At 44.2% G+C, this 13,537-nt stretch overlaps 1 protein-coding gene across 2 annotated transcripts in view; it reads right to left on the bottom strand.

Annotated features, from left to right (window-relative positions):
• Window positions 1-13,537, bottom strand: part of RBM47 (RNA binding motif protein 47) — a 156,902-nt gene that overhangs the window by 11,139 nt on the left and 132,226 nt on the right. For both annotated transcript variants that reach the window (XM_035005089.1, XM_035005090.1), the window contains exon 3: window positions 50-1,209. In XM_035005089.1, the coding sequence (XP_034860980.1) occupies window positions 50-1,178 (1,129 nt within the window). In that variant the 5' untranslated portion in view covers window positions 1,179-1,209. The remainder of the gene's footprint in view (window positions 1-49; window positions 1,210-13,537) is intronic.

Here is a 13,537-nt window from a genome sequence, read left to right as displayed (position 1 = left end):
CCCCCCCCCCCCCCCCCCCCCCCCCCCCCGCAGAACAGCCCCCACTAACCTTTCACAAAGTAGTCTCTGTTGGGCCCGATGAGCGCGTTGTAGGGGTAGCCGTAGTAGGCCAGCGTATAGGGGTCGCAAGAGTACACGTAGCTGGGTTGCTGCACCGCCGCCTCGGCCGCGCCGCCGCCCTTGGCCGCCTTCTGGTAGCGGGAGTACTGCTCCTTGTCCACGGGCTTGGCCAGCGTCACCTCGAGGCACGAGCCCTCCAGCTCGGTGCCGTTGAGGTTGTTCATGGCGTGCACGGCGTCCTCGCGGCTGACGAAGTGCACGAAGGCGTAGTCGCGGATCTTCTTGACGCGCTCCACGCAGCCCGGGTTGAACTGGCCGAAGCTCTTCTTGATGGTGTCCTCGGTGGTCTCGATCATGAGGTTGCGCACGTAGAGGATCTTCACGGTCTCCATCACGTCCTCGTCCACGTCGATCTCGGGCTCGGCCCAGTCCACGGCGATCTGGTGGCCCCAGAGCTGGATGCGGCCGGGCATGAGCTTGCGGCGCGCCATGGCGGCGGCGCGGTGGCTCTCGTACTCGACGAAGGCGAAGCCGCGGTTCTTCATCTTGTCGGCCGCGCTGGCGTAGACGATCACGTCCAGCACGCCCTCGGTGACCTTGGCGATCTCCTCCAGGATCTCCTCGCGCTTCTTCATCTTGGGGATGCCGCCGATGAAGAGGCGGCAGTTGTCCACGCTGCAGCACACGCCGAGCAGGCGGCCCGGGCGGATCTCGTAGTTGTTGAGCTCGCGCACGGCGCGCTTGGCCTCGCTCTTGTGGCAGTACATGACGAAGGCGTAGCCGCGGTTCTTGCCGTCGAAGTCCATCATGAGGCGCAGCTCGTAGATGCGGCCCACCGCCTCGAACACGGGCACCAGCTCGTCCTCGTACACGTCGCGCGGGATCTTGCCCACGAAGACCTCGCAGCCGCGCTGCGGGTGCGGGCCCTCCCAGCCGGGCGGCGGGCCGCCGTACTTGCGCTGCCCGTTCTCCTGCACCATGCTGTAGCCCGTGCGCTCCATCAGCGCCAGCAGCGCCGCCTCGTTGGGCGCGCCGGCCACGCCCTCCGGCACCTTGGCTGAGGACGCGGCGGCGGCCGAGTCGCTGCTCATGGCTGCGGTGGAATCCTCTGCGGTCATAATGTCAAAGGCATCCACGGCTGGAGGAGACCTGGGGGCGGGCGGGAGCAGAAGGGAAGGTGAGCGTGGGGTCCGCGTCACAGCGAGCCTCAGCTGGGCTACTTCATTCTTTTAAGACAATGCGAGACTCACGCTTAACTGGCAGGTGGTTAGATGAGAAATAAATACAGCAGCGTGAACAGAGTCTAAATTAGTCAAGCTGTTTTGCAGGAAAAACCAGAAGTGACTCGGGAAAAAAAAGTCAAGAATGAGCAAGTACTTGCACTTAATCAGTACCCTAACAGCTTTGAGGCACAGCAAACCTGTTGTAATTCGTTAGTGAAAACCTCACGTTCTTGCAGCAAATGGCAACATCTTCAGCTCAACTCCTGCACTGTCAACCGAGACTGATTTCCTTTTAGTTATAGCATTTTACCCCATTTATTTCTTGGGCAGACAAAGCCTCTTTCTTTGCTTTCTTTTTAAAGACAGTCTTGTCCATTTAGGAATGGAAATAGCAGTGTATTTAAGTTGTCAAGGAAAACCTGGAGGAGGTAGATAGATGGAGCTATGTGCTGAAGCTTTTTACAAGAGAGAAATGGAACATCCACATTGCCAAGGACTTGGCCTAGGAACTGTGGTAAGAGCTGGTAAGTCTGATTTTTACGGTGTCGTTTAGGCAAAAGTCTCGGTAGGAACCAGGTATGGATTCGGAGTCAGTCCACGAAGAGCTAGATTAAGTTCAACTGGGGGGTTTGTGAAGCTGGTGAACCACAGTACAGTTTTTGGAGAACTGTCCCATGCATTATCTTATTCGAGATTCTTAATCTCCTTACATGGAAAGCGGTATTATTATGACCCCTAATTTGTCTATAGGCTCAGAGAGGTTGAGTAAATTGCCCATTTCACACAGCAAGTGTCAACTCCTACCAGGATTTGATGCCAAGTCACCGCGCTCCAGATTCCATGTTCTTCCCTTGAAAGCGGTGCTATGCAACAGAACTTCCTGTGTGGACGGAAAAGCTGTCACTGGCCACTTGTGGCTACTGAACGCTTCAAATGGGGCTAGTGTACTGCTGATTTGAGTTTTTTATTTTATTTCATTTTCATTAAATAGCCATGGGACGCCTGGGTGGCTGAGTCGGTTCAACGTCCCACTCTTGATTTCGGCTCACGTCATGATCTCAGGGTTGTGGGATGGAGCCCGAACTGGGTTCTGCGCTCAGCGGGGAGTCAGCTTGAGATTCTCTCCCTCTGCCCCTCCCCCACTCGCTGTCTCTCTCTAAAATCAATCAGTCAATCTTAAGAAAAAGTCCATATACAACAGTGCAAGTCTAAACCATGTCACCTTCACTCATACAGTACAGGGCTCTGTGGAGATGATTTTATTTTATTTATTTTATTTTTATTTTTTTTAAAGATTTTATTTATTTGAGACAGAGAGAATGAGAGACAGAGAGCATGAGAGGGGTGAGGGTCAGAGGGAGAAGCAGACTCCCCGCCGAGCAGGGAGCCCGATGCGGGACTCGATCCCGGGACTCCGATGCGGGACTCGATCCCGGGACTCCAGGATCATGACCTGAGCCGAAGGCAGCCGCTTAACCAACTGAGCCACCCAGGCGCCCTGTGGAGATGATTTTAAATATGCATTTAAGGTTATCATTAGGAGCTTTGTACTGTGCTTTTGTAAAAAGGTCCTTTAAAAAAACGAAGTTTATTTCATTTTTTTGGGCTATAAAGGTATTCAGGTAAATTTTACGGAAATTAAGAAAAGCAGGAACAGAAATCATTCCTATTATTCCTACCCAATGATAACCACAATTAAACGTTCCCATCTTTTTTTTTTTTAAAGTAGAATTTTTTTGAGGGGTGAGGGGTGGAACTTGGCTTCCAACAAATTTACATCTTGCTGCTTTGCTTCATTTTATAAGCATTCCTCCACATTCTTAAAAACTCTGTAAAAACATAATTTTTAATGGCATAAAGTTTCATCATTCAACTGGAATCTGGAGCATGATTTGTAAAAATTTACCAAAAGGAATTGTATAGAATATTAAGGGAGAGTTCAAGAATAATTAGGGTAAGTTTGGTCTTCTAAAGAAACACACACACACACAATTGTAGGGACAAACAGAAATCTGAGCTGTTTATTTGCCAGCTAGCTAAACCAGTACTTCCTTGGTTCATTTGCCATAACATCAAGGGGCAGTATGATTTCGTGGGGAAGTGAGTGGCCGCTGGAGCCAGACTGCATGGTTATGTGTGAATCCCAGTTGTATGAACTACAGCAAGGATACTTAGCTGCTCCGTGCCTCAGTTTCCCTCTGAATAAAATGGGAATGATGATGATAACAGTATTAAGTGTAGAGGAACAAGTGAGTTAATACATACAAAGCACTTTGAATTGTGCCCAGAACATTGTAAATGTTCAAGAAACCTCCGCTGTGTATTACTGCCTTTAATCCAAACTTCTGGGTAAAACTTCAGACCAAATCTTTCAATGTTAGGGTAATTTTGACACTTTCTCAGTTCTTTAAAAACATCTGTTTCATATGGCTTCTATTCTTATTTTTTATTTCTTTTGCTCTTTAAGTGCTTGAGACTGGTTTGACAGCATATCTACTTATCATGAAGTCTTTTTTTCCTATTACAAATTTGAAAATGATACATTTGTTCTTGTAGTTTCACACTGAAACAGAAATTTCACTATCAAATTTGAACATGAAGCTCTTCCCTTCTTTCCAAAAGGGAGATAAGGATATACTCTTAAGAAGACTATTTGTACAAACATGTATATGTTTGTAATCTGTGACCTGGAAAGGAAATGCCAGGACATATATAAACGTATGAGGCAATTCAAGATCTTGCATGTTGTGCTACAGAAAACGTTGACTCTGTGTTTTCCTAATTTTACTCTGAAATGACCATTTTACCCTGAGAGAAGTCTTATAATGGTCAGGCTATGGGGAGCCATTTCCAGGTGCCATCAAAATTTTTGTTTGCTTTCAGTCTGAAATCTGCTGGGGGCACTAATATAATCATTTCTCCTTTTTTTTTTAAAATCACTTCTTTTAAAACTGTTACAGATTATTTCTTACATCTATAAGCCAAGAAAAATCTTTTTTCCTGAGCTTTCATCATCTGGAATAAATGAATCTGGACCTCTTTCCCCTTTGTCTTTGGCCTAATTCTTTCAGGATTAAATTTGCCACTTCAGTTTTAGTAATTGTCGGGACGCCTGGGTGGCTCAGTCAGTTAAGCATCTGCCTTCCGCTCAGGTCAGATCGCAGGGTCCTGAGGTCGAGCCCCACATCGGGCTCCCTGTTCCGTGGGAAGCCTGCTTCTCCCTCTCTCTCTGTCAAATAAATAAGTAAAATCTTTAAAAAAAAAAAAAAAGCTTTAAAAATTTAAGTAATTGTTGAAGACATTACAACACAGTCTCAAGTTTATCTAATTTTGGCCATCGTTTCATTTTTTTAGTCTTCTGTATACCCAGTGCCATGAATTTAGCTACTTATATGATTCATCTTATTGTTCATATGTTCCTGGAAATCATCTCACATAATTTTGGAACTGGGAGAGGAATAAAAGCATCTACACACACATGCACACACACACACACACCCTAATTTGCACCAGACATTGATGAATGTAGTGTCTAAATGAACTGTCTTTTACACTAACTAAAAACATTGACATAAAAATAAATGAGAACCACAGTGAGATACCACTTCATGCTTATTAGCATGGCTATTATAAAAACAAAACAAAACACAAAATAAGCATTAGCAAGAATGTGAAGAAAATTGGAACCCTTGCACATTGCTAGTAGGAATGTAAAATGGTTCAGCTGCTGTGGAAAACAATATGGTGGTTCCTCAAAAGCTTAAACCTAGAATTATCATATGATCCAACAATTCCACTATTGGTTATATACCCAAAGAACTGAAAACAAGGACTCAAACAGATATTCGTACACCCATGATCCTATTACTCACAACAGTCAAAAAGTGGAAACAATCCAAATATCCATTGATGGCTGGAAGGACAAACAAAATGTGGTATGTATACTCTGTGGAATATTATTCAGCCTTAAAAAGGAAGGGAATTATAACACACTTTACAGCTTGGATGCACCATGAAGACATTATGCTAAGTGAAATAACCCAGACACAAAAGGACAAATATTATATGATTCCACTTATATGAAGTACCTAGAATAGACAAATTCATAGAGATAGAAAGTAGAATCATGGTTGCCTGGCGGTGGGGGAGGGGAGAAGGGAGCCTTAGTGTTTACAGAGTTTCAATTAGGGATGATGAGAAAGTTCTAGAGTAGGACGGTGGTGATGGTTACACAACAATGTGAATGTACTTATGTCACTGAACTGTATACTTAAAAATAGTTTAAAAAGAGTTAAAATGGTTAATTTTGTTACATATATTTTACCACAATTAAAAAAAACTTAAAAAGAAAATGAGAAAGCTCAGAGATGCAAAAAGAACAAAAATCAAATCCCATAAAATTAGGATTTTGTTAGAGGCCATTAAAAAAATGGCACAATGAGGAGGTTTAACACATTCAAGAAAATCTTATGTCTACAAACTCCATTCTCCTGATCTTTCTGTCTAATCACCATAGTTAAACAAATTATATGGTGCGCCGCTCAATGAATTTTTAAGGCCAAATGCTTAGATATATAAAAGAGATATATGATTTGTTTAATGCCTTAAAAAAGGGCACAATACAGCTAATCTGACCCTTCTCTCTGAGATGTAACAGAATACCTAACTTATCACAATTAGACAAGCTTTCAACCAAGGGCCTGGCAACTATGGCCATGGGCCAAATACAGCCTGCCATTTGTTTTTATAAATAAAGTTTTATCAGCCATGCCCTTAAAAAATTTTTTTATCTATGGTTGCTTCTGTAGTACAATAGCAGAGTCAAATAGTTCAGAGATGATATGGCCCACAAAGTTCAGAGATGATATGACCCACAAAATATTTGCTGTCTGGCTAGGTATAGACCAAGTTTGCTGACCTCTGCTCTAGAAGATGCACAGAGAACATCACCGGGACTAAGTAGCATAGATTGCTACTGCTAAGTATTATGGTCACTTTTTCCTCGGTTTCCTGTGCTGAGCAAAGACTTTATTTCAGGACCAACTTTTAAGTTCTAACATATTTTAAAGACAGTCTTCTCGATCTGCCTTTCCCCCCCTAAGTCTTAGTTGTTTGACATTTAAGTGTGTAGTCAAATTTATGAGACCTGGAAGAAGAGGTATCTGGTGAAAGTGGTTGGCTTAGCTTCCAACACTTACACGTGCACAGTAATTTTTTTTTTTAAAGATTTCATTTATTTATTTGAGAGAGTGAGTGAGAGAGCACAAGCAGGGGGAGGGGCAGAGGGAGAAGGAGACTCCTCACTGAGCAGGGAGCCCAACGTGGGGCTCGATCCCAGGACTCCGGGATCATGACCTGAGCAGAAGGCAGACACTTAACTGACTGAACTACCCAGGCGCCTCAAATAATTTCTTAAGAGACACAAACACAGAAGGGTTTGTGTTCATTTATATTCATTCTGCAAATATTTACTGAGCACATACTATGTGCCAGGTATCAGTAGACCTCGTCCTCATGGAGCCTACCTTGGAGTTAATGGAACTAGAAGAATTATGCTTCAAATCGTAAAAAAGCTAAGAATTAAGGCATCTTGTATTTGTACTCAATGACCAGAGAATGCTTCAATAGTTGTACCTCAATATTATTAACAATTTGTTTCTAATAAGGCTATAGTTTCCCAAGTTAAAAGCATAGCCACCATCATTATTGTGCTTTAAAAAATTAAGTTTAGAATACCTTCTTCGGGAGGGTGGAAGTGTATATATGAATGTGTGTGTTTGGGGTGGGGGGTGTCTGAGTAGTGAGAAATACTATCTTTTGAACAATAAGATTCTTCTTGTAGTAGAGGTGTGGACATAATGAGTAATAAGTACACTTCATAAGCTGTACCTTGTCTGTGAGTGAAAAACAACAACAAAAACTTGGATAAAGGGCACGGAATTATCAATATAAGATGGGTTTTTTTTTAAGATTTCATTTATATATTTATTAGAGAGAGAGGGTGGAGTGGGGGTGGGGGGAGGGAAAGACTCTCAAGCAGCTCTGCCCTGAGCCCGATGCACGGCTCAATCTCATGACCCTGAGATCATGACCAGAGGTGAAATCAAGAGTTGGACGTTTAGCCGACTGAGCTATCCAGGTGCCCCAATATAAGATAGTTTTAAAACAGATTGGATAGTCTGATTTAGGCTGCCTAGCATGCTGAATAAATGCACAGTCTCTGGAGTCAGAGACCTAGGGCCTAAACTCGGCTCCTCTGTTTACCAGTTATGAACCCTGGGAAAAGCCACTTAACCTCTTAAAACCTTAATATTCTCATCTTTAAAATGGTGACAATGATAGCTAATGTTTATTGAACGCCCATTATGTGTCACGCAGTGTGCTTAACTCTTTATAAAACGCATTAACTCGCTCCAATCCTCACGTTTGAACTTCTCAGAGTAAAATAAAATTTCAGGGCTAACTCAGACTTAAAGCAGACTTAAAGTCTGTGTGGGATATTGTTACGCTCTCCACCTTACAGATAAGGAAACTGAGGCACAGAGAGATTAAGCAGATTCTCAGTTCATGCGTCTCAGAGCTGATATTTGAGTGCTGACCCGTCTGGCTTAGAGTCTGCACCACGGCCACCCCTACGTGATTCTGATGGCAGGGCTGTGGCGAGGGATAAATGAAATGATCCACATAAAGCTCCTAGCGCAGAACCTCGCACTAAGTGCTCAAACACTGTTAGCAGAAGAAATTTAAACTTAAAAAAAAAAAAAGATATTTGAACTTGCGGTGAGAATCTTGCTCCTACGTAGGATTCTTGTGTGTACAAGAAATAAGTGGTTATCCCAGCCAGCCTCAAGCCAGTCAGCATGGGAAGCCTAGCCTGCGCGTTCTGGCGTGGACTGGTGTACCAGAGTCTCCCAGATTCCATTCCTAGCAGGTAAGCTGTCTGGCAGTGTAATTCTCCCCTGGCAATGTGGTGCAGACACCCAAGTGTAAGCCTGTTTTTCACCTAAACTGTGGCTACAGCAGTTTGCAGAGGCTTTCCAGAAGGAACCTGAAGAGACTTGCGCTGGATGCAAAAGGTCCAGTCATCCGCATGAATGCCAGGTCCCCTGAGGCAGGACCCTCCCAACACAACACCATCCTTGCACACGCTAAAAATGCATCTGTCTTCATTGAAGGCTGCTGGCTTACAAACGTGGCAATATGTGCGAAACGTTTATTCACAGCTTGGCATATAAAACAGTGAAAAATGTTTTCAAATCCAGCCATTATTCTGAACTATTAGCTAGAGTTTGTGTTGTCTTTGTTTTAGGCCATGTTTGAACTTCTCAGAGTAAAATAAAATTTCAGGGCTAACTCAGACTTAAAGCAGACGTAAATCAAGGATTTAAATTCTCTTCTTAGTATTGGTGCAGAGTCTCTTTTGGTAAGATTTAACTTTGAACTGTCATTTTAGAGGGCAAGCAATACCACTGTACTGGGAAAATATTTCCAATGTTTGCCAGCCAGTGTTTACCTAGGATTAAAAACAGCATGAGTATACTCTAGAATTATCTAAACTACTAGTTACCTCTGGTTCACAGCTGTAGAGATGTGTGTATGTGCGTGGGTGTGCGCGCGCACGCATGTACATCATGTACTTGAGATTAATGTGCAATTTGGAAATCACCGGAGAGTTTTATTTGCTGACGAATGGACACGTTGCAATTTGAAGATCATATCCAGTGGTAAGCAGTGTCTTCCAGCACCAGATGGAACTTAGTTCAGTGGAAGGTTTTAGAATGTATTTATCCAAGAGGTAATTCTATCTCTGTGGTTAGATTTCTATTTTGATGTCCCTTATTTATACCATAAAATTTTGTCTTTACTAATAGTCACTTCTTAGGCATAGCTTAGCAGACAGGCAAAATAAACTGTACAATGTAATAAAATACATAACATATGGAAGATTCTGGAAGAGTGAAGACTTTGGAGTCAAAGAAATAGGAGTTCAAATCATGGTTGTACCACTGTCATATGAGGCAAATTACCTCAGCTCCATGCCCATAGGTCCAGGATGGTTCTAGTAAAAGCACCCATTTCAGAGGATTGGTTCCGGGATTAAGTAATATTTAATACCACAAATCAAGAGGGGAAAATATCGAAAGCCAGGCTTCTGCACAAAGCTTCCAAGGTTTGGCCTCACCCTTAGTGGTTATCGTGCTGCCGTGGGCCCATGTTACCACCACCCATTAGAGTAAACAGCAGAGAACACTCCCACCACCAGGCAGGCCTCTGGCACTGGGACATTTCTGTTACCTCAGAGTTCGGAAAGCGCTAAAGGAGTTCCACTCAAAATGGAGGCAGACTACTTGGAATTTACCTGGAGGCCCAAATAATAAGCTGAAGATTCTAGCACAGACTTCCCCGCCCCCCCATCTCCACCAGCAACCTCATGCTATTTGAAGACATGGCCTTTGCGACACATAAAAATCCTTCCATGACGGGCACCTGGGTGGCTCAGTCAAGAGTCTGCCTTCGGCTCAGGTCATGATCCCAGGGTCCTGGGATCGAGCCCCGCATCGGGCTCCCTGCTCGGTGGGAGGCCTGCTTCTCCCTCTCCCACTCCCCCTGCTTGTGTTCCCTCTCTCACTGTGTCTCTCTCTCTGTCAAATAAATAAATAAAATCTTAAAAAAAAAAATCCTTCCATGACTCTCTTGTATTTAGGTAAAATCCCGAAAGGATAAAGAGGCAGTAGAATGGTAGAATGTTCTGGGCCATACTTCTGTCAGCTCCTGGCTGAGAAGACTTAATTCTCAAAGGGTCTTAAACTATGTTGATGCTTGTACAGATTTTGTGATGGCAAAGCACACCATTCAATGAATGACTGTATTTGATAAACAGATACAAAAGCTAAGAGACGCACTTTTCCCAGGCATTTCCATCAACACATCGCCAAAAATGAGGCATTTTGCTGTGGGTTCCCAGGGGAGCTGGCTGTACACCACGAGAGGGGGAAGAGCCACCCACTGTTGTGGTGGGAGTGAGTTTTCTACGCGTGTTTGGCAGCCCACAAATACCTGTTAAGAATCTGTTATCAGGTTCCCTTTAAATAGGCATTACACACTTGTATGTTTTTTCTCAACAGGTTGATGGGGTAATGCCAAAAAAAATGAATCCCACAAAGTTGGCACACATCCTTCTCCTGGATTAATGTTTTCCCAAATGGTAAACAAGCAGTAGAAGGGACTTCTAGTCTCACCCCTTATCTTGGCTCCTTTGACCCAAATCTTTGAGGGATCTGGCAAGGAACAGAAAGGCCGACTGGCAGAGACAGAGAGGAAAAGGACGAAGGAGAAGCAGCAATGCTTTTTATCATATAATAGAACGTTGTGTTCTGCAATTTGTAATACTCAGTTCACATAGATCATCTAATTTCGTAAAATCCCAGAATCTGAGCTGCAAAAGGACCTCTGGTATCCTTTAATCCAAAGTTTCTCAACCTTGTTCCCTGTTGACATTTGGGATGTGATAATTTTTTGTTGTGGGGTGCTGTCCAGCACACTGTACCATGTCCTAGCATCCCCGACCCCCACCGACTTGATGCCCACCCCCCTCCCACGTGTAACCACCCAAAATGTTCCCTGGGGGGCAGGTAAAATTGCTCCCTGTTGAGAACTCCAGATCAAGTCTATCTTTTTTCCCCCAAAAGATCTTATTTATTCATTTGAGAGAGAAAGAGTTGGCGGGGGGGGGGGGGGGGGGGGGGGAGCAGGCGCCCAGCTGAGCAAGGAGCCCGGTGTAGGACTCGATCTCAGGACCCTGGGATCATGACCTGAGCCTAAGGCAGATGCTTAACCGACTGAGCCACCCAGGCGCCCCGAGTCTGACTATCTTGGAGTGATAACCAGATTATATACCTGCACATGGCGGGTATTAATTAAATAGTAAGAGGAGAAGTTGTTGTATTATACTTGCCACTCCCAGCATGGACTTGGCATCTTCATCTGGCTCTTACTGTCAAAGCTGTCGAGACTGAGAAATGCGCAACATCCTTCCAAGTCCAGTGTATCTCTGACACCAAACTACTCATTTGTTTGAAATTCTCTCAATTTAATTCTTCAAACCAAGCAACTACCACCATACGGCCCTATCAGATGGATTCTCTCGTCAAACTGATTTGTTCTCGCAGGCAGGCCGACAGGCGTGGGCCCCACAAACACTACTTCTGAAATCAGCCTAAGGATCTACCAAGCTATAGAAGCGCCTCATTTAAACTCAGACCTCTCTGCTACACGGGCATGGGGAAAACTGCTGCTGGCATCTGGTTTTTAAGACCCAGACCCTTCTCAAATGCCACTGCGGGTTTCTTTAATAATGTAGAAAGCCTTACTTAAGATTCAGAGTTTTGTTTTTTTAAAAGACATACTATGAACAATCCCTAAAAATACTCTTCTGGACCAGCAAATTCACTGGTACTACTCGCTACATCTGTATACCCCTAGGCAAGAGGCAACGATCTGATGGAATAGACGATTCAGCAATATTTATGCACGCATTCATTCATTCACTCAAACGATGACTGACACGTGGCTGTGTGCCAGCTGTGCCTGGTCTTGGGGATATGGTGGTGACTGATGCACAGCCCTTGGGGTTCCTAGTCTACCAAGGGTAGATGAAGAAGGAAAGAGGGCTGAGTGAAACCAAGAGCAAAGATGGGTGGCCACATAAGATGACTGAACCCTAGGAGGTCACATATGTCCTTTCAACATTTTATTGAGTGCCAAAGCTACGACAGTGGCTTAATCAAGTGTATCAGCAACAAAGACCACGGGTCAAAACAGCACCCAGGCAGTCGCCCAGACATAACAAGGACTGAAAATCTGTTTTACAATATGAGACTGTTGGAAATTCTGCAAGAGTGAAGCTCTCCTCATCCTCCTATACTTAGAACTAATATATATATATATATTTTAAAGATTTTATTTATTTATTTGACGGAGACAGCGAGAGCAGGAACACAAGCAGGGGGAGTGGGAGAGGGAGAAGCAGGCTTCCCGCTGAGCAGGGAGCCTGATGTGGGACTCGATCCCAGGACCCTGGGATCATGACCTGAGCCGAAGGCAGCCGCTTAACGACTGAGCCACCCAGGCGCCCAGAACTAATATATTATATAGCATGTATCACCTTAGTACAAATCTAACATATAGATAATGATGTTGTAATCCAATGAATTCATTAGAATCATAAAAACCAAAATCCATTTTATTGAGCATGTTTGTGACACACACCCTCTGTTGACTGTGGTCCCTTAGTACAGTGGGGATTTCGGAGTTGGACACCGCTCCCCAGCATGTCGAGTATTTCCAGAAAAGTGGTGGTAGAGTGTGCTTCACTTACATGCCAAGAAGAGAGCAGCACTGAGAGAGAAACAGAACTTAGATGCAAGTCCTCTCTAGAGGGAAAGAGATGGACTAGAAATAGTATCTCAACGAGTTTCCGTAACGTTTAAAAGACTTCCGTTAACAATAGCTGCCATTTTTGAGCACCTATTATGTATATAATATGCCTTTAGGAAGATATTTGATTTTTTGTGCCATTCCTATGAGTTGAAGTTTACAATGTGGGCTCTACAGCAGGGATGATCGGCAAAGCACAGCCCATGGGCCAAATTCAACCCTGTGGCTGTTCTTAGCTTCATGCTATGATGGCAGAGTTGAATTGCTGCAGCAGAGACAGCATGGCCTGCAAAACCTAAAATATTTACCATCTGGCCCTTCACAGCAAAAGCCCCCTGCTCTAGGGTCAGATTTCCTGGGTTTGAGCCCCAGCTCTTTACCTGTGGAGCTCTATGACAGTAAGTCATCTAACTGTTAGCTGTTACTGCCCCCTTTTAAGGACCAGGCGCTTGAGGCTCAGATCAAATAGCTCACCTAAGATCACTCAGAATTGAAACTTAGCTGACGACAAACCCAAGCTCCTTCTACCGTGGTACTTTGTTACTCAGTATGTTTTTGAGATCTCCTTAGTGATAGCAGGGTTAGCGATAATCAGTTGTTACCAGAGTAAACCCACGATCAGTGCAAAATGGCCATCGGTTCAAGGAGGCCCAAGCCCAGACCCCTTCCACCATATGCCTCAGCGCACCTCCCCACCCTCCCCACCCCTTCCCTGAGCTTTCAGAGTTCCACAGTCGGTTCCATAGTCTGTTTCTGGCCCTTTGCTAAGTAGCGAACACGTTCAAGTTGTTATTTCTAGACTTAAAAATCTATCGAAT

This window comes from Mirounga leonina, unplaced genomic scaffold, assembly GCF_011800145.1.
Source record: "Mirounga leonina isolate KUSES-001 unplaced genomic scaffold, KU_Mleo_1.0 Mir_129, whole genome shotgun sequence".
Classification (NCBI taxonomy): Eukaryota; Metazoa; Chordata; class Mammalia; order Carnivora; family Phocidae; genus Mirounga; species Mirounga leonina.
This window is presented reverse-complemented; position numbering and strand designations above follow the sequence as displayed.